This window comes from Thalassophryne amazonica, chromosome 14 (genome assembly GCF_902500255.1).
Source record: "Thalassophryne amazonica chromosome 14, fThaAma1.1, whole genome shotgun sequence".
In the NCBI taxonomy this organism is placed as follows: domain Eukaryota; kingdom Metazoa; phylum Chordata; class Actinopteri; order Batrachoidiformes; family Batrachoididae; genus Thalassophryne; species Thalassophryne amazonica.
Genome location: NC_047116.1, coordinates 909514 through 931382, shown reverse-complemented (window position 1 = coordinate 931382; position 21869 = coordinate 909514). Strand labels below are relative to the sequence as shown.

Sequence of the window (21869 nt, the reverse complement as noted above, 5' to 3'; positions counted from 1 at the left end):
GTCTATTTATATCGTGTGAAGCACTTTGTGACCTTGGTCTGTGAAAAGTGCTATATAAATAAAGCTTACTTACTTACTTTTCAAACATTTCTCTCTGCTCAGCTGTCAGTCAGTCAGTCTGTCCTGCTCGAGCAGCAGATAACGTTTCAAACAGACTTCTACTGCTGCTCACCTTCGAGCCAATCAGAGGATTCGCCAGCGGGACCGTACGCCACATGTTCAGGAATTTTATTTTGAAGTGTACAAGAAGGAGTAGAGCTTTTATAATGAAAAGTCAAAGCGGAAGTCGGTGTGACGCTGGTTGGATTCGGGTCCGGACTGAAGCGGATCTCAAAAGTTGTAAAAGACAAAACAGTTGAACAGAAGGATCACAGAAAACCTGCCGGGTTGATTTTGAGCGTCACATAACCAGCAGTTTAACTTCGGAACACGGTAAGTGTGACGTCACTGACTGACTAAATGTACAGCGCGATGCTTAAATTAACAAAACAAAAAAACACCAACGCTGAAATTAAAACGTATACACGCCTTAAAATTTAAATACGTAAAACATCTAAACGCTTACATTAAAAAAGTCTAACGGCTTCTGTTTCGTTCTGTTGATGTGATGTTTTTGGATCTGCACCTGAAGATGAAGTTCACAGGCTGAAAACGCTAGGCGGCGCTATAATGAAGTCGAATTTTAACAGTTATACATTTGATTCGTATATTGCTAATTTTTCTAACCCTGTAGCTGAGATCCAATGATTTCCTTCTGTGACTGGAGCACCTCAGATCTTTGGGATCTGTGGAAATCTGGAATGTTCCCAACGGCATGCAAGATTCTAACTTGCTCACCGACTCACTATTTTCTATTTCCTGACACCCGTAGTTACCTTAGGACACCATAGGGTGATTCTGGGAGCAGGCGGTTTTCCGGGTCTTCAGTTTTTCAATTTTTCAATTTATTTTCATTTATATAGCATCAAATCACAACAGAGTTGCCTCAAGGCGCTTCACACAAGTAAGGTCTAACCTTACTAACCCCCAGAGCAACAGTGGTAAGAAAAAACTCCCTCTGAGGAAGAAACCTCCAGCAGACCAGATTCAAAGGGGTGACCCTCTGCTTGGGCCATGATACAGACACAAATTACAGAACAAGTCACAAAACGAATATACAGGAAAAGCTGTTGGTGCACAGGACAGGAAGGTTACAGAAACAGACACCACACCCATCTCTGGATGGAGCTGCACCTTAAACAGAGAGGAAAAAAAAACAGAATCAGGCATCAGAAAGACAAGAAATACCATATAATTTGTCAGCATTAAACAACAAGAAAAACAGAAGAAATACTAAGGTGATCGCCGGCCACTAGCCCTAAGCTTCACTAAAAGACCCAGAATTTAGGTAAAGTTGAGGCCGCGGCACGCTCCGTTTACTAATAAAATGAATTAAAAGAGTAAAAAGCGTAAAACAAAACTATACCAGTATGCTAGCGATACGAAAGGGAAAATGAGTGCGTCTTAAGTCTGGACTTGAAAGTCTTTACAGAATCTGACTGTTTTATTGATGCAGGGAGATCATTCCACAGAACTGGGGCACGATAAGAGAAAGCTCTGTGACCCGCAGACTTCTTATTCACCCTAGTGACACAAAGTAGTCCTGCACCCTGAGAATGCAAAGCCCAGGCCGGTACGTAGGATTTAATTAGGTCAGCGACGTAGGGAGGTGCCAGTCCCTGAACAGTTTTATAGACTAGTAGCAGAACCTTAAAATTTGATCTCACTGGGACAGGAAGCCAGTGAAGAGATGCCAAAATGGGTGTAATGTGGTCGAACTTTCTGCTTTGTGTCAAAAGTCTGGCTGCAGCATTTTGAACCAATTGGAGAGCCCTAATGCTGGACTGCGGTAAACCAGAAAATAGAACATTGCAGTAGTCCAATCTAGAAGAGATAAACGCATGGATCAGGGTCTCAGCATCAGCCATAGACAGGATGGGACGAATCTTCGCTATATTTCACAGGTGGAAGAAAGCAGTCCTCATAATATTTCTAATGTGGAGGTCAAAGGACAATGTAGGATCAAAAATTACCCCAAGGTTCCTCACTTTGTCAGTGTGATGTATGACATACGAGCCTGTGCTGAGCATTAACTGGTCAAATTGATGCCAATGTCTCGCTGGACCAAGAACCATCATTTCAGTCTTATTAGAGTTTAAAAGTAGGAAGTTTCTAGACATCCAGCTTCTCACTGATGCAAGGTAATCTTCTAAGGATTTTATGTGGATGAGATTACCAGCAGTTATCGACATGTATAACTGACTATCATCAGCATAGCAGTGAAAGGTAATCCCAGAACACAGCAATATGTGCCCAAGGGCTGCTATATAAAGGGAGAAAAGCAGGGGGCCTAAGACGGACCCCTGTGGAACCCCAAATTTAATGTCACTAAGGTTAGAGATAGTGTTACTGTACAAAACACAGTGAGAACGGGTCAGGTATGACATCAACCATGCAAGGGCACTCCCAGTAATCCCAAAATGATTTTCCAGTCTATCGAGTAGAATATGATGATCATCTGTATCAAATGCAGCACTGAGCTCAAACAGTACCAGAACTATTGTGGTGTCTGAATCCATTGTAAGCAGAAGATCATTCACCACTTTATTGAGAGCCGTCTCTGTGGAATGATATTTTCTAAAAGCAGACTGCAGCGGCTCAAAGAGATTATTCTCAGTAAGATAGTCCACGAGCTGCCGTGACACCACTTTTTCCAGAATTTTAGAGCAAAATGATAGATTTGATATCGGCCGATAGTTTTTCAATACACTAGGGTCAGGATTTGGTTTCTTAAGTAATGTTTTAATCACTGCAGATTTGAAACATTTCGGAACAGATCCAGAAGTTAGAGATTAATAATTTCCAGCACAGTCGGCCCAAGAGTGGACCACAGGTCCTTGTTGGTATAGGAACAAATAAACAGGTTGTGCTTTTTGTTGACGTTACAAGTTTTGTCAGCAAATCAAATTCTGTAAATCTGGGTAATACCTCAGTAATGACGCCCACCTCAATAGCAGGGTGTAGTGGCTGGGTTAAGGCATGCTGGGATATGTTTAACCTAATGTCTTCTATTTTCTTCTCAAAGTCATCCAGGAAATCTTGTGCTGTAAAAGGAGAGCGAACTACAGGTGGTTGTCCATGAATAAGTGTTGCCACCGTGTGGAACAAGAACTTTGAGTTATGCTTGTTTTTGTTGATCAAATCAGAGTAATAGGTCCACTTTGTAGCCAATAATGCATGCTTATAGTCTAAGATAACATCACGCCATGCAAGGTGGAATACTCCTAATTCTGAACTGTGCCATTCTAGACCTCTTGCCTTATGCTTGAGGTCACGCAGGTAATCATTGAACCAAGGTGACTGTGTTCTGGGGGAGCACAGTTTTAACACAGGTGGCGCAATTATGTTGAGTGTTTAAACTATCCACAAGACTGTCTACTGACTGGGTATTTGCCAAATGTGAAGCTAAGACATCAGGCAGTCTAGCTTTGAGTTAGACTTAGATATGATTGGGTTATGTGAAACCTGGGTTAAACCTACAGCTGTCCTCCCCTTAAATGAGGCCTGCCCACCAGCATATGCTTGTTTTTGTTGATCATATCAGAGTAATAGGTCCACTTTGTAGCCAGTAATGCATGCTTATAGTCTAAGATAGCATCGCACCACGCAAGGTGGAATACTTCTAATTTTGAACTATGCTACTTCTGTTTTTGATCTCTAGCCTTATGCTTGAAGTCACACAGGTAATCATTGAACCAAGGTGTCTGTGTTTTGGGGGGGGGGGGGGGGGGTTAACAAAGGTGGTGCAATCATGTTGAGTGTAGTTTTGAGTACTGAGTTTAAACTATCCACAAGACTGTCTACTGATTGGGTATTTGCCATATGTGAAGCTAAGACATCAAGCAGTCTAGCTTTGAGTTCAGTCTTAGTTGAGGAGTTGATGCATCGCCGTAGTGATAAATAAGGTTGTTGTTCCACTAAACACGGATAGCGAAATTGTAAACTTAATAAGTGAGTGATCAGAGACCACTGATGTAAGAGGCATGATGTCAATATTCGTGACAGCAATACCACATGAGAACCAAATCCAGGGTATTTCCACTAATGTGCCTCGAGTCCTGAATGCATTGCTGAAATCCTAATGCATCCACAATTTCCATAAATGATTTGCAGAGAGGATCAGAAGGCTTATTTATATGAACTTTAAAGTCACCAATGATCAGAATGTTATCTGCACTAGTTGACAAGTTAGAGATGAACGCACCAAATTCATCTAAGAATTCAGAATGTGGGCCAGGAGGCCTATATACAGTGACAAAGTAATATGACTGATTTTTATTCTTCTGACCTTGGCAATGTGTAATATCCTGAGCAGAGAGGAGAATCAGATGCTCAAACGAGTTATATTTGTGACCCCCAACAGCTAATAAGCTAAACCTAGATTTATAAATAAGCGCAACACCCCCGCCTTGCTTTGCATCACAAAGGATGTGACTAAATGTATATGGTGGTGGGCAGGCCTCATTTAAGGGGAGGACAGCTGTAGGTTTAAGCCAGGTTTCACATAGCCTAATCATATCTAAGTGATCATCAGTAATTAAATCATTAATCAACAATGATTTTGAGGACAGTGATCTTATGTTAATGAGACCCAGACTAAGGAGCTCAGTGGGGTTGACACTTGACCTATTTGGGTTTAGGGGTGGTTCCAGAGTAGCATATATAAGATACCTAGAATTAGGTTTAGGTTTGAGACATTCCACGCTCATTGTAGGTAGCAGACACAAAATCTTTAATACTGCTGGAGCAACCACTGGACCATCCTCACTTTCAACATCATCCAGTGTAGTAAGAGGTATTAAATTTGCAAAGCATATCCCTCTAGGACAGTTGTGTCCAAACTATTCCACAGAGGGTGCAGGTTTTCCTTGCAGCCATTGAATCCAGCAGGTGATTTCACTGATTAACATCACTTTGAGCAGGTGGGATGAGTTCATCAGTGAAATCACCTGCTGGATTCAGTGGCTGCAAGGAAAACCTGCACCCTCTCTGGAATAGTTTGGACACCACTGCGCTACGATTTTTCAGTGGATCTTCTGATGTAGACATCCTGCACGAAGCCTACTCAACTTTCATTGAATGGTTACACTTAATCCAATATTTGTCCAGTCTGTTTTTGAACATATTTATGCTCCCAGCTGTGACAACATCCTCACACTATTCTACGCGTTAATGACTCTATTCATGAAAGAATACAAGTGGGTGTTTAGACGACTGCATTCTTTGAGTACCTTGTGTTGATGGCCTCAAGTCCTGATGGATTCTTTCAGACTGATTATGCTGGTGGATGGAGCACTAATAGTCGATTTTAAAAATCACAGTCATATCCTCTCTGAGGCGTCTAAAACAAAGTGTTGGCAATCCCAGACATCATTTGTGAGTGTCTTGAGTCCAGGCATTAATTTTGTGGCACAACGCTGTACATTCTTGATTATAGCAATGTCTTTCCTTAAGTGTGGGCTCCAGGGGTGGCAAACTCCAGGTGAGGACTGACTGTGGTCTGAAATGGAGTGGTGAAATTGGCTTAAGTCCAATTAAAGTACAGCATATAGCTCCAATAATCTAATTTGTTGTATTAACTTGTTCAGAAAGGTGGCTTCTGGAGTTCATATTAGAGATCCTTTTTTCTAGTCTGCTAACTGTCAGGGCTTGTCTAAATTCGGTAAATAAAAATCAAAGTTTAGATCCCTATCTGATTTTTTTCCAAGATCATCACCTCTCACTTATCTGGGTGAAAGGGCAAAAACCAGTCCTGGGTCCATTGAAAGAGTTTATTTAAATCATCTTGCAATATCTGTCATTCAGCTCTGAATTCTTAATCCTGTAGATTTTAGTATCATCTGCAAAGAGGAAAATATCAGAGTGTCTGATGCAGTGTCTGGTAAGTCGTTTATGCAGATTTCTGTGAAGGTTCTCAGTTGTCCTGGTGGTTTCCATAGTAGATAAGCGTGAATCTTGAACTGGACTGGGTTGCTTGATGCAAAGACGTTTCGCTTCTAATCGCAGAAGCTTCCTCAGCTAAATTTCTTGCTCTGGTAGTCTGACTTCTGTCTTGACCCTGTAGAGAAGAATAACAGAAGCCAGCAAAAGCTGGAGTTTTAAACCTAACCAGACCCCTCCTACCGAGAGGCAGACTGCTATTGGATGGATGGATAGCTTTATTATCATTGTCATTACAACAATGAGATTTTCACACTCACATTCCACATACAAACAGCAATTAATCCACAGTTATTACTTGTTTACCGTAATAATGGCACACATCAGAATTAAGCCACCACATATACATTTGACATTGTTTATGTGCACTAAACTTGAAACAGTCCGTTTTACAAATTGAGACGATGTGAGTGTGTGGTAGCCACTGCAACTGGAGTCGCGCCACCGCCAGCTTGGGGGGAACGGGGACCTGCCACAGCTAAAAACCGTGCAGCCCCTGCAGGGGAAGGGGGGGGGGGCGTGAGCGGTGGCCGGGATGGGGTGTGTGATGGCGGGGGCAGGAAGGGAGGTGAAGGGAAAAATGGAGCATGCTTCAGTCTTTGTCCATGTGTAAGTCTGTCAGTTTATTGTCTTTGTGGGTTGAGATAAGAAGGAGCCGAATAATCTCCCCAAGGCCTGAGTAAATTCCTCTGGAGGTAAACAGTGGGCAGTTTGTCCTTCAGGCTCGATAAGCCTGGAGTGTTGTGGTTGAGCAGTGAAAAACACTTTTTAACAGTTAGCAGCTAATGACTAACATTTGCTCTAATTAGCACCTATTATGCTCTAGTTTGCACCCTCCTAATGACAGGGCAGCTGTCCCTCCTAACGATGGGATTGACGCCTTTCCTGACGGCTCTCCTGATGACGTGAATGACTCATTACCATGAACAAAGGACTGAAACTGCTTTGACCTGAGTACCCCATTGTAAACAGGGGACACGCGTTGTCCCCTGTTTACAATGGGGGCAAAAAGCCAAATTGATTATGCAGATCACAAATCAAATGTCCATTCTCCATTGGTCATGGCTTGCATCAACAACAACTGCTGCCGGTGCTGTTGCCCCACAGGTTGCCAGAGGAAATTGTGCTACTGCTGGGAGAAGAAGAGGAAGAAGAAGTAGATGAAGAGAACATGTCTGGAGGGGATGAAGAAAGTAAGAACGTTGGAAGTGAGAGTCGTGACTTTGAACTTTTGCAGTCTGACTGGTAAAGGGAGAGAGCTGGCTGATTTGATAGAGGCGGAAGGTAGACAGATATATTGTGTGTTCACGAAACCAAGTGGAAGGGAAGTAAGTTCAGGAGCACTTGAGGTGGGTTCAAGTTGTTGTATCATGGTGCTGATTGGAGGAGAAATGGTGTTGGGGTCATTTTAAAGAATGAGTGTGAAGGACAAAGATTATTTCTGGAGTGAGTTTGAGGTGGTGGAGAGTGAACCCAAGCATGAGAGAGTGGTGATAGAAGCAAACTTCAGTGGGCATGTTGGTGAAGGGAACAGAGGTGATGAGGAAGTAATGGGTGGATATAATGGCGCTTTTCTACTTCACAAAAGTAGCACTACTTGGCTCGACTCTACTTGTTTTTTTTTGCTTTTCCACTAGGGTTAGTACCTGGTACCGGGTGCTTTTTTAGTATCTGCTCAGGAGCGGTTCCAAGCGAGCCGATACTAAAATGTGATGTCAGTAGGCTGCCGGCCACTGATTGGTAAGAGAATGTTGTCACTGGACTGGTCATGAGTGCGCCGTCTGAAAGGAAAATCAAAACCCGCCATTTTTAAATGGTCACAGTGGTGTTACAGCGACCGTCCTTTTCTTTTGTTTCACGGCGAGTTTTTTTTTTTTTTTTTTTTTTTTTTTTTTACTCGCACAAAACCACTCCGTGGTCTGTGGATGAGTTGCGGACGTTTGTGTTTGGCAGAGGAGGAGAGAATACAGAGAGGTGGATGAAGCGACCCGAAATGAGTCTTTGGCTGCACTCGGCTCACCGGACATTACAGCAACTCAGAGAACAGCTGAAAAAGCTTAAGTGATTACAGGACCACAGCGACAGGAGTAGGTCGGACCGTAAGGGCTGGAAACGGTTTGACCGCAGGAACGCTGTTTACGGACACCGTCCGGGAGCAACGGGAGGCAGGATGACCACGACTCGGCCACGGCTTGTTGGAAGCGACGGATGGTAAGTGTTTTTGTGACTGTAGTCTACTTGAAAGCACCGTTTGACGTTACTTATCCCATTGGTAGGAAGCACACTTTAACAAACGAAGATTGTGAGTCTAAACTTGTGTTAAAGTAACATTGTTGTCTCATGTATGTGGACACTGTGAGCTAGCTGATTGCTAACTAGCGCGCTAGCTAACTCCGTGCTCCGCTTCAAAGTATTAACTTCTGACAGAAAAACACTTCAAGTCAGCATGACAACAAATGTGTACATTTGACTCATTTAGTGCCGTTACGGTGATGTGTGTGTGTTGTTTTTTGTTTTTTTTTAACTTGTTGCTATTTTGTGTTTTTGTTTGAAGAATCCAGTTCCATAAGTGAGGAGGGTTCGAACACCAGCTTCAACATCTGTATCAACGTCCAGCACCACACAGCAACGTGTCATCACAGGTAAGAATAATGTGTCTCACATCACGTAACTTTCCCAAATACAATATATATACAGGGTGAGCCCCCCACCTTCACAAAAAACAACAAATCCAGAACCCATAAATATTGTCATAAATTCCACAAAGGTTCAGCAAATTTTGCTGGACCTACCTAAAGTTTCTGTTATCTTGGTCGCTTTGCATAAAAGTCATGTTCTTTCAAAATGGTGCTCCAAATGGTCTGATTTGTTGGAGGATAAGTTTGAAAGAACATAATTTTTATGCAAAGTGACCAAGATAACTGAAACTCTGGGGAATGATCATACAGAGACTGAAGGTTTTTTTTTTTTTAATTTGCTTTCCCATTTCTACCTTCATTATTCTCCAGGCAAGAGAAAAGGGAGCCTGTTCCAGCAGGAGAATCTCAACATCTTGAGTGATGTTGAGGCTGAAGCTGAACTGGGTTCAGTGTGATCGACACATCCGGCTGATCCTTGAGGAAGCAACGGTGGTGGAAGCTGCATTTAATCAGGCATATCTTGGCGTGGTGGGTGACCTTGTGCACGCGATGCGTGACCGGGGCATGAGACCTGCGCCCCCAACCCAGACTACAGACACATGAAACTTTTGTATAGTTTGTGTTGCTTTTTTTATGTGTGTGTATTTTCTCTTTTTTGTTGCATTAAACAATTTGACTCATGTGACTGTATCATAATTTGTCATTTCAGGCTGAGTCAACAGTAAAAAAAAAAAAAAAAAAAAATTTTGTCATTGATGTTTTGGTGCAATGAAGGTTCATTTCTAAGAATTTTTAATTTGGGTTTTTGCCGCTCCAGAAGACACTGCAGACTACACCTGGCTGAATCTTTACACAGATGCTGGAATAATCATGTCTAAACTGAGATTTTACCAAATGGTATTTAACATAAAAAGGTTTAGTCACTTCAGTGAAGGCACCATTACATCAAGGAATTTTGAACCAGTTTTACTGTCTGTTACATTTACATTTATGACCCCATTAAATGTAAAACTTATTTTACTACTGGATTATGCTTAAACAGCTTTTCAAACTGTTAGCCTTTAAATCAGTAAACCTTGGTAACTTTTACAAATCAAACTGATGTTACACAAAAGTGGAGACATTTTAGCAAACAGTACAAAAATTTATTCAGAATTCATAGTGAAACATAACATGTATAACATGATGATGACAAAGGTGTCCCATTCTGTGGCATGAACCTTTGCAGCGGTGACTCTGAGAAAACCATCTGAAACACACACAGCATACATATTTTAATTAGTGCTGTCAGGTTACTAAAAAATAATGTAATTGATTACAGGGTTTGTGATTAGTTAATCTAGATGAGTCATTTAATTACAGGTATATAAAAAAAAAACTCAGATCTGTGTGTGTTTGGGGCATTTAATAATCAGGTAAAGGATCAGGGTTATTTTTGTTACATATCAAGGAGGTATTAATCAAGCTGTAAATTGATCTTAAATTGGGAGAACTGTCTAAATGTAATTTGGATGGGTTAAATGTAGACAGAAGCGTCCAGCCCCTCTCCAGGAGTTGGGTACCAGAGCCCAACCTGTGCGTGGAGGTGAGCCCGACTATCTCTCAACCTCCCGCACAAGCTCAGGCTTCTTCTCCCCTAGCGAGGTGACATTCCACGTCCCAACAGCCAGGGGCTGTGAGCATGGACCGGGCCACCCGCCCTCGACCACCACCCAATCCTCTCTGCACCCGACCCCCATGGCCCCCTCTGCAGGTGGTGAACCCACAGGAGGGTGGGCCCACGTCGCTCTTTCGGATTGAGCCCGGCCGGGCCCCATTGGCTAAGGCCCAACCACCAGGTGCTCCAGGGTGGGACCCCGGCTCCGCCATACTGGGCGACGTCTTGGTCCTTGATTTTTTTTTTTTTTTTTTTTTTTTTTTTAACTGGTCATGAAGGTTCTGAACTGCCCTTAGTCTGACCCATCACCTAGGACCTGTTTGCCTTGGGAGACCCTACAGGGAGCACAAAGCCCCCAACAACATAGCTCCTAGAATCATCCGGGTACACAAACTCCCCCACCACGATAAGGTGGCAGCTAGAGGGGGAGTGGCTTCGTCAAATCAGGACCTTCAGCGTGCACTGGGGCGGTTTGCAGCTGAGTGTGAAGCGTCCGGGATGAAAATCAGCACCTCCAAATCTGAGGCCATGGTTCTCGACCGGAAAAAGGTGCTTTGCCGTCTTCAGGTCGGTGGAGTGTCCTTGCCTCATGCGGAGGAGTTTAAGTATCTCAGGGTCTTGTTCACGAGTGAGGGACGGACGGAGCGTGAGATCGCTAGACGAATCGTGCAGCATCTGCAGTGATGCGGTCGCTGTATTGGACCATCGTGGTGAAGAGAGAGCTGAGTAGGGGGGCAAAGCTCTCGATTTACCGATCGATCTACGTTCTGATCCTCACCTATGGTCATGAGATTTGGCTCATGACTGAAAGAACGAGATCACGAGTACAAGCGGCCGAGATGAGTTTCCTCCGCAGGGTGGCTGGGCGCTCCCTTAGAGATAGGGTGAGGAGCTCGGTCACTCGGGAGGAGCTCGGAGTCGAGCCGCTGCTCCTTCACGTCGAAAGGAGTCAGTTGAGGTGGCTCGGGCATCTTTTTCGGATGCCCCCTGGACGCCTCGCTGGAGAGGTGTTCCGGACACGTCCCATTGGGAGGAGGCCCCGGGGAAGACCCAGGACACACTGGAGGGCCTACATCTCTCGGCTGGCTTGGGAACGCCTTGGGGTTCCCCCGGAGGACCTGGGGGAGGTGTGTGTGGATCGGGAGGTCTGGGCGGCTTTGCTTGAGCTGTTGCCCCCGCGACCCGACTCCGGATAAAGCGGAAGAAAATGGATGGATGGATGGATAAATGCAGACAAATTTCATTGTATGTGTACAATGACAATAAAAGGATATATTGTAAAGAATGTCTATAAAAACAGAATTGTGGGAGTTTGGAGGCTGATTCTTTCTGCACAATATGACTCCTTTAATAATTATCTTATTAGATTTCATACTTTAAATTTGTCCATTGAACATTAAAATCTGGATGAAAAACAAACGTTTTTAATGCGTTTTAAGTCTGTTCGAGTTCAGTGACGACGTTAATTAACAGTCATTAAAACCGAATTAACATTTTCTGCGTAAACGTTGGTAAACGAACAAACTCCCACATTTGAGATTTAACAATAAGTTATCAAAGCAAGTTACTTTGGTTAAAAAAAAAAAAAAAAAGGTATTGACATTAACATGTTTATTGCTCTCAGAAACACATCTTTATTTACAGACCAAGTCACTGACGTCAAAACAAAACTGAGCAAAGTGTGACTGAAGGTGTGATAGGTATTATAATCTAAATTAACGCTTTATTTTGACAGCCACAATTTTGATAGTTAATAGTGACAGCCTGCAGTTATTACTTATTTACGAGCTACTTTGGAAGCTAACGATTAGCTTACCGTCATGCTTTGCCTCTTCGTCTCTTTAGCAGCTTGTATCTTCTCGTCTTCTTATTGTTGTTCCCAAAGTCTTCTGTACTTCTCAAGCGTGTTTTGTCTCGCCGTCAGAAGCTTTCTCTTAAAAACTCACAGCGGTAAACACACAGAGTCCGCCATTGTTTATGTTTGTGTTGCGTATAAAACGACGTCACTGCAGTTTGCTCTGCTGACCCCGCCCACGTTGAAGAGGTACTATTTGCAGTAGAAAAGGATGCACCTGGAACCAAACAGAGTAGTGCTGGGTAGTGCTGGAGCTTTGTAGTAGAAAAGCGCCTTTAGTGGTGTATTTGTATTTGTATTGAACTGTTTAGTGCACAGAACTATGCACAGACTACACAGTATGATTGCAGAGTGTGATTACACACGTGTATTTGTTTCCATAACTCACCGACATTTCAGCGAGCTGCACTGTTGATGTGCAGAGACTGCGTCCCTCTCGTCTCCTGCTCAGTGCAGCAAAGGGAACCAGCCTGCTGTCTGTGTGTGAGCCAGACAAACAGGCGAACCAGCCACTTTTAGGGAGCAATCGCATTATTCCAACCAGAAACTCAAAAGCATAAATGGAATTGGTTAATTGACATTTTTTGTATAAAATATGAACCTAAAAGCAAAACTGTCCCGATCCACATTTGTGCTGAATCCCCGGATCAAATTGCTTCAGGGGGGATTTGTTATTTTCATTGATTGGATATGTCATCAGAGCAGTCTTTTGAATGCCACACAGATCTCTTCTGCGTTCAAGTACTGTCGGAAATTACAGGACTTTTTTTTTGTTTCAAACTCAGCAGTTGCTTGTGGCAAGAGCGTCATTTTATTTTTTGTAAAATAATTCATTGTATCCACACAAAAGATTCATTCTTGTATATAAGGTGCCTGAGCCCAGTGAAGCTGACCCCCCCCCACCCACGTAAAAAAGATGCAAGCAAACAGGGTGTCATTTCCAATGGTACACTGTTAAAGGAGATTTTTTTAATGAAAGATGTGCGGACGGGTCCGCGCGTCGGGACGCAGCCGACGCGGTGCGGCGGCACAGGAAAAACACCTCCGTGTTGATAACCATTTGTAAAATCCAGGCGGCTTTTGATGGCTTTCAGTGGAGTGAGTATATGAGAAATTGTTTAACAGGCAGGACATGTTCCAACTTGTCCTTAAGGCTTTCAACAGAGGTGTTTTTCCTGTGGCGGAGCGTCGCGGCGGCTGCGTCCCGACGCGCGGACCCGTCCGCACGTCTTTCATTAAAAAAATCTCCTTTAACAGTGGAATATCTGGATAAAATGCTGAAACCGACTTCTTCTGAAACTTCTCTGTTCTCTCACGACGTCCTGGATCAATAGAACCTGAAATGTGGAGGTTTTCAGCTTGAACAGGCTGACGACGGCGGCTGAGAGCGCTGAGCGACGTCTCGCACCGTGGGAAGTCCTTAAAGCGACAGAATCACCTCAAAATCTCTCATCAGCCGTTAAAATTTTCACTGAAAACCAGCTTAATTTTTCGAACCGTGTCCACTTCGATGTGTCTCACAGGTTTAGAAAAAATTTTGATCAAACAACGCGCCAGTCTCTCAGCAACTTCTCAGACAAAGGAATTCCGACGAGGGGCTGGACGACTCCTCCCACGAGGAGTGCTCACAGGCGAATGACGTCACCGACAGGCGTGGAAAAACTCACGCATGCGCACGAGGGTTCAAGCATGTCTGACGTAAAAACATATGAATGAAATCCATATAGTTTTTGAAAAAAATAAAAAGGACCGTTACTTTATTGACAGCCCTCGTAAATGGTTTAGTAACATAATACAGTGATATAGCAGCCACCACGGCACACCAGCAGGTTTTTTTTTCTTCAGGCCTCATGCACACTCCTGCGATCTTTTCAACTCCTGCGCATCCTGCGCCTTTCAGTCCAGCCGCTCCTCTGTCCCGCTGAGTCCCACAGTCAGATGTGCGTTCAAGTTTGTGGGGGCATGGCTTTGGACGGAGCACTGACGGGGTGGGCGGGGGGGGGTGGAACCTAGTGGAGGTGCTACTTTCAAATCTTCCTAGCTCTCTTGCTAGCTCTCCAGGACTACCAACTCTAGCTTTAAAATAGATAAAATATTGAAGATGGAGGACTCCACGTGTCATAGGACATAAAAAAAACAAGCAACAAACAAAACACTTAAAATATTGCACACTAAATTCATGCCAATGTGAATGATAAGAGGAGTAATCCATTTCATAAGAGCTAACATTGACATGTTGTCTCACTGTGTTAAAGTGTCTGACGGCAGCTCTCTCTCAAACTCGTACCGCGGTGTGGACTGAACCATGACTTTTATATCCCGTGACATCCCTAGTAGATATAGTATCAAGGAGAGGAATGTGGAAGGGTAGATTGTGGTAGATTTTGCAAGAAGGATGGTGAATACTTACTGAAGAAGGAGGAGCACAGGGTGATGTACGGTGCATCTGGAAAGTATTCACAGCGGTTCACTTTTTTCACATTATTCCAAAACAGATGAAATTCATTTTTTTCCTCAAAATTCTGCACACAACACCCAATAATAACAATGTGAAAAAAGTTTTTTTTCTTTGAGAGTTTTTACAAATTAATTAAAAATAACATGGAAAGGCAGCACATTGGATGAGTGGTTGGCACTGTTACCTCATGGGTTCGATTCCCACCTGTGGTCTGTATGGAGTTTGCATGTTCTCCATGTGTTTGTGTGGGTTCCTTCCAAGTGCTCTGGCTTCCTCTCACATCCAAAGGCATGCAGGCTAGATGGATTGGGAACTTTAAATTGACCACAGGTGTGAATGTGTTTGTTTGTGTGTGTCCCTGTGACAGACTGACCCTAACCCTCAGCCCCAATGACTGCTGGGATAGGCTCCGGTCCCCCGTGACCTGATCTTGGATAAGTGGTTGAAGATGAGTGCCTGTGTGTAACAAAACTAAGAAATCTCATGTACATGAGTATTCACAGTTTTTGCCATGAAGCTCTAAATTGAGCTCAGGTGCCTCCTGTTTCCACTGATCATCCTTGAGATGTTTCTACAGCTTAATTGAAGTCCACCTGGGGTACATTCAGTTGATTGGACATGATTTGGAAAGACACATACCTTTCTACATATAAGGTCCCACAGTACATGAAGTCAAAGGAATTGTCTGTAGACCTCAGAGACAGGATTGTCTGGAAACACAAATCTGGGGAAGGGTACAGAAACATTTCTGCTGCTTTGAAGGTCCCAATGAGCACAGTGGCCTCCATCATCTGTAAATGGAAGAAGTTCAGATCCACCAGGACTCTTCCTGGAGCTGGCTGCCCGTCAAAACTGAGCGATCGGGGAAGAAGGGCCTTAGTCAGGGAGGTGACCAAGAACCTGATGGTCACTCTGTCAGAGCTCCAGCATTCCTCTGTGGACAGAGGAGAACCTTCTAGAAGGACAACCATCTCTGCAGCAATCCACCAGTCAGGCCTGTATGGTTTACTGGCCAGACGGAAGCCACTCCTTAGTAAAAGGCACATGGCAGCCCACCTGGAGTTTGACAGAAGGTACCTGAAGGACTCTCAGACCAGGAGAAACAAAATTCTCTGGTCTGATGAGACAAAGATTGAACTCTTTGGCGTCATGTTTGGAGGAAACCAGGCACCATCCCTACAGTGAAGCATGGTGGTGGCAGCATCATGCTGTGGGGATAGTGCCCATGGCATGGACAACTTACACATCTGTGATGGCACCATCAATGCTGAAAGGTACATCCAAGTTTTGGAGCAACACATGCTGCCATCCAAGCAACGTCTTTTTCAGGGACGTCCCTGCTTATTTCAGCAAGACAATGCCAAGCCACATTCTGCACGTGTTACAACAGCGTGGCTTCGTAGTAAAAGAGTGCAGGTACTAGACTGGCCTGCCTGCAGTCCAGACCTGTTGCCCATTGAAAATGTGTGGCGCATTATGAAGTGCAAAATACGACAACGGAGACCCCGGACTATTGAACAACTGAAGTCGGACATCAAGCAAAACTGGGAAAGAATTCCACCTACAAAGCTTCAACAATTAGTGTCCTCAGTTCCCAAATGCTTGAGTGTTGTTAGAAGGAAAGGTGATGTAACACAGTGGTAAACATACCACTGTCCCAGCTTTTTAGAAACCTGTTGCAGGCATCGATTTCAAAATGAGCAAATATTTGCACAAAAACAATAAAATTGATCAGTTTGAACATTAAATATCTTGTCTTTGTGGCGTATTCAATTGAATATAGGTTGAAGAGGATTTGCAAATCATTGTGTTCTGCTTTTATTTACATTGTACACAACGTCCCAACTTCATTGGAATTGGGGTTGATTAGTTCCATGGATTTATAATACACAAATGTTATCAATTTTCTGTAGAGATCTCTAAAGGAGTTACATGCATACATGCATATATACATACAAACATACATACATACACACACACACACACACACACACACACACACACACACATATATATATATATATATATATATATATATATATATATATATATATATGATTTTTTTTTTTTTTTTTTTTTTCCAGGCAGTAATTTTTTCCCCAAAATAGAGTTTATTTATGTTTGAGAGGTCACTCTCATATTTTTGAGGTGCAAATATGGAGGTATAACTCAAGAAAATATTTTAGAATTAGTGGTAAATTTGCTGGGCTCAGGCCAAAAGAGCGATGTGGGCCCACACTCCTGTGGGTTCACCACCTGCAGAGGGGGCCAGTGGGGGTCAGGTGCAGAGAGGACTGGGTGGCAGTCAAGGGCATGTGGCCCGGCTGCCCGGTCCACGCTCACAGTCTCTGGCTGTTAGGACGTGGAACGTCATCTCGCTGGGTGGGGGAGGAGCCTGAGCTTGTGTGGGAGGTTGAGAAGTATCGACTAGAGAGAGTAGGACTCACCTCCACGCACAGCTTGGGCTCTGGTACCCAACTCCTGGAGAGGGGCTGGATGCTCCACTTTTCTGGCGTTGCTCACGGGGAGAGGCGGCGAGCTGGGGTAGCATTGCTTATTTCTCCCCAGCTCAATCGCCATGTGTTGGAGTTCACCCCAGTGAACGAGAGGGTCGTGTCCCTACGCCTTCGGGTTGGGGACAGGTCTCTCACTGTTGTCTCGGCCAGCAGCAGTGCAGAGTACCCAACCTTCTTGGAGTCTCTGGGAGGGGTACTAGATAGTACTCTAGGGTGGTTCAAAAAAATAAAAGTTGGAAATTCATTACTCTCACCCCTTCATTTTATGATGCTTTGGAAAAAAAGAAAGCCTGCCAAATATTTTTGTCATACATTAATATTTAGAGGTAGCACATCATAGCTGAAGGTTGTAAATATATCAGTTATCGCTGCCCGAGTGCCCGTGCAATAGGTTATCCATTATCCAGTATCTAATCACATCACTTATAAAGAGGATAGAAGTTAACCACCTAAGTGTAACTAAAGTATAATTTTATATTCAATTTAAAACTATACCTGGGTTTAAATATTTCTCACAAACAACATACTTTCAAAAATGTTATTTTAGGCTACAAGCTGAAAAATTTGCTTCAATTCACAGCTTCTTTTCTTTCAGATCTTTGGTGATGGTGAATCTAACATGAGATAAATGTAAAAAGAGACACTTGCTGACTTAACATGCTTAACCATTAACTGGAAACTTCAGTAAAACATGTCAGCTACTAGAAGTAGAACATTTGTATACCTTATTGGTTCCACCGACTGAAATAAAGGGAAACAAATTGCCCTCAAATGGGCAAATACTCAAGGTATTTTTCTTCAAACACACTGATTTGCAGAAAACTGTCCATGATGCTGCTGTGACCTCTATAGACATGGCAATTCCTTTTTGGGAGAGAGCTAGAATCCCACTGAGGGCAAAGCAGCATCTGATCACAAAGTTAGAAAAGGTGTTCGGAAAATGGAAAACATTGAAAAAGACCAAGAATCGCAATACAGACAAGCAGAAGAAAGATGAAACAGTGTTTTGTGAATCTTTGGAGGACTTGTTTGACATGGCACATCAGGATGTCCTAACAATGATAAAGTTTGAAGATGACAGACAGTTCCTACTTGCTCAGCGAGAGAAAGGTAGAAGGGGATGCATGGCAGGCATAGATAAAATACAAACTGCCAAAGAACAAAGAGCAGAAAAAAGGAAAGCTGCAGAAGCAAAATACAAAGAGAAACTGGAGGAGCCTGGACCATCTTATGTCTCACTACCTGACACTGTCTCCAGCCAGAGTGAAGAGAACACAGAAAGTCCAGATGAAGAATTTGTTATGCCAGTGCCACAAAAAGCCAGTAAAATTAAAGCTGTTGTAACACCAGGACTTGCAGCAGCATTGGATAGGACCAAAACAACAGACAGAAGTGCCACCTATATTCTGACTGAAACGGCAGCAAGTCTTGGTCATGATGCAGCAACTTAAATATCATTATCATGTAAAGGATGTTCTCTTATGTTACACAGCTGTATAATTGGTTCTTGTGCTGATTCATACATTTTTGAATATTAAGTACTGCAAGGCATAAAGAATATTATTGTTTGGAGCTAGATCAAAATATATGTGAAAATATGTAAAGCATAGACTTATTTACATTTATCAATAATGAAACAGTATTTCATCAATAAAATGAAAATGCAATGTTTGATTGTTACAAAATCTTCGCTACTCCAGTATGTAGGTATTGTAGGAGCATGATACATGTACAAGAAGAACTGCATCTCACAATTCATGTTTTAGTGTTAACTATTTTATGGGATATGAAAAGGTTTGATTTTCCAATGTATTTCCATAATTTCTGTCCTGACATATCAATATTAAACTGACAGAAATAATTTGGAAATATCTGGAAATGACCATACTATATGACAAAGTTATTGCGAGCAAAATCTTTAAGGGCTGTGTGCTACCAGTAAAAATTATTAGAGTTTTATGAAATTGTACATGATGTGTTTTTATGTTAGGTACAACAAATTTAGAGGGTGAGACTTGAAGTTTTTTGAAAAAAATTTTTTGACCATTTTTATGGACCACCCTATAGTACTCTGACCGGGGACTCCATTGTTCTCCTGGGGGACTTCAACGCCCACGTGGGCAGCGACAGTGAGACCTGGAGGGGCATGATTGGGAAGCGCGGCCTCCCCGATCTGAACCTGAGTGGTGTTCAGTTGTTGGACTTATGTGCTAGTCACAGTTTGTCCATCATGAACACCATGTTCGAGCACAGGGGTGTCCATAAGTGCACGTGGCACCAGGACACCCTGAGCCGGAGGTCGATGATCGACTTTGTAGTTGTATCATCTGACCTTCGGCCACATGTCTCGGACACTTGGGTAAAGAGAGGGGCTGAGCTGTCGACCGATCACCACCTGGTGGTGAGTTGGATCCGCTGGGAGGGGAGGAAGCCGGTCAGACCTGGCAGGCCCAAACGTATTGTGAGGGTCTGCTGGGAACAACTGGCGGAACCCTCTGTCAGCGAGGTCTTCAGGAGCTTCTCCCAGATCCCAGGGGAGGTTGGAGACATTGAGTCCGAGTGGACCATGTTCTCCACCTCCATTGTCGATGTGGCCGCCTGCAGCTGTGGTCGCAAGGTCTCTGGTACCTGTTGCGGCGGCAATCCCCAAACCCGGTGGTGGACACCGGAAGTAAGGGATGCCATCAAGCTGAAGGAGGAGTCCTTCTTGTCTTTGTTGGTAGGTGGGACCCCAGAGGCAGCTGACAGGTACTGGCAGGCCAAGCGTGCTGCAGCCTGTGCAGTCGCAGAGGCAAAAACCCAGGTCTGGGAGGAGTTCGGAGAGGCCATGGAGGAGGATTATCGGTCAGCCTCGAAGAAATTCTGGCAAACCATCTGACGCCTCAGGAGGCAGAAGCAGCTCTCCGCCAACATTGTCTATAGTGCGGGTGGGGAGCTCTTGACCCTGACTGGGGATGTTGTTGGGCGGTGGAAGGAATACTTCGAGGATCTTCTCAATCCCATCGTCACGTCTTCCGAAGAGGAAGCAGAGACTGGGGACACAGGCGGACTCGTCCATCACCCAGGCTGAAGTCACCGAGGTGGTCAGAAAGGTCCTTGGTGGCAAGGCTCCTGGGGTGGACGAAATCCGTCCTGAGTACCTTAAGTCTCTGGATGTTGTGGGACTGTCCTGTTTGACACGTCTCTGCAACATCGCGTGGCGGTTGGGGACAGTACCCCTGGATTGGCAGACCGGGATGGTGGTCGCTCTGTATAAGAAGGAGGACCGGAGGGTGTGTTCCAACTACAGGGGGATCACACTCGTCAGCCTCCCCGGTAAGGTCTATTCCAGGGTGCTGGAGAGGAGAATTCGACCGATAGTCGAACCTCTGATTCAGGAGGAGCAGTGTGGTTTTCTTCCTGGTCGCGGCACACTGGACCAGCGCTACATCCTCCATCGGGTGCTCCAGGGTTCATGGGAGTTCACCCAACCAGTCCACATGTGCTTTGTGGATCTGGAGAAGGTGTTTGACCGTGTCCCTCAAGGCGCCCTGTGGGGGGTGCTCCGGGAGTACGGGTTCCAGTGTCCTTTGCTAAGAGCTATCCGGTCCCTGTATGACCGCAGCAGGAGCTAGGTTCGCATTGCCGGTAGTAAATCAAACCTGTTTCCAGTGCACGTTGGCCTCCGCCAGGGCTGCCCTTTGTCACCAGTTCTGTTCATTACCTTTATGGACAGAATTTCTAGGCGCAGCCAGGGTGTAGAGGGGGTCTGGTTTGGGAACCACAGAATCTCATCTCTGCTGTTTGCGGATGATGTGGTCCTGTTGGCTTCGTCAAACCAGGACCTTCAGTGTGCGCTGGGGCGGTTTGCAGCCAAGTGTGAAGCGTCCGGGATGAAGATCAGTATCTCCAAATCCGAGGCCATGGTTCTTGACCGGAAAAAGGTGCCTTGCCCTCTTCAGGTCAGTGGGGTGTCTTTGCCTCAGGTGGAGGAGTTTAAGTATCTCGGGGTCTTGTTTATGAGCGAGGGACGGACGGAACGTGAGATCAATAGACGGATCGGTGCAGCATCTGCAGTGATGCGGTCACTGTATCGGACTGTCATGGTGAAGAGAGAGCTGAGCAGGGGGGCAAGGCTCTCGATTTACCGAGATCGTGAGTACAAGCGGCCGAGATGAGTTTCCTCCGCAGGGTGGCTGTGCGCTCCCTTAGAGATAGGGTGAGGAGCTCGGTCACTCGGGAGGAGCTCGGAGTCCAGCCGCTGCTCCTCCATGTCGAAAGGAGCCAGCTGAGGTGGCTCGGGCATCTTTTCCGGATGCCCCCTGGACGCCTCGGAGGAGAGGTGTTCTAGGCACGTCTCATCGGGAGGAGTCGCCGGGGAAGACCCAGATCACGCTGGAGGGACTACGTCTCTCAGCTGGCTTGGGAAGGCCTCGGCGTTCCCCCGGAGGAGCTGGGGGAGGTGTGTGTGGATCGGGAGGTCTGGGCGGCTTTGCTGTATTTGGAATTCAAAAATCTAAAGTATTTGTATTTAAATACAATGCAAAGTATTTGACCCCATGTCTGTTATTGATTGGTGATTTTATTATGGCATTTGATGACTTTTACGGTTATTTATGAGTTTTATACGGTTATATTTATGAGTTTTACTATGATGCTTTTTTAAATGACCTAATGATGTGTGCTTTTATTGTATTTTATGCACATTTTATGAATAATTAATGAT

The 21869-nt window shown here is 44.4% G+C and overlaps 1 protein-coding gene across 4 annotated transcripts in view; it reads left to right on the top strand.

The window, feature by feature from the left end:
- Positions 1–292: 292 nt before the first annotated feature.
- Positions 293–21869, top strand: part of dnajc10 (DnaJ (Hsp40) homolog, subfamily C, member 10) — a 263701-nt gene continuing 242124 nt past the window's right edge. For 3 of the 4 annotated variants that reach the window (XM_034185982.1, XM_034185985.1, XM_034185984.1), the window contains exons 1-2: positions 293–432; positions 7147–7232. In XM_034185982.1, the coding sequence (XP_034041873.1) occupies positions 7200–7232 (33 nt within the window). In that variant the 5' untranslated portion in view covers positions 293–432; positions 7147–7199. The remainder of the gene's footprint in view (positions 433–7146; positions 7233–21869) is intronic. The other variant, XM_034185983.1, reaches the window with a different exon arrangement.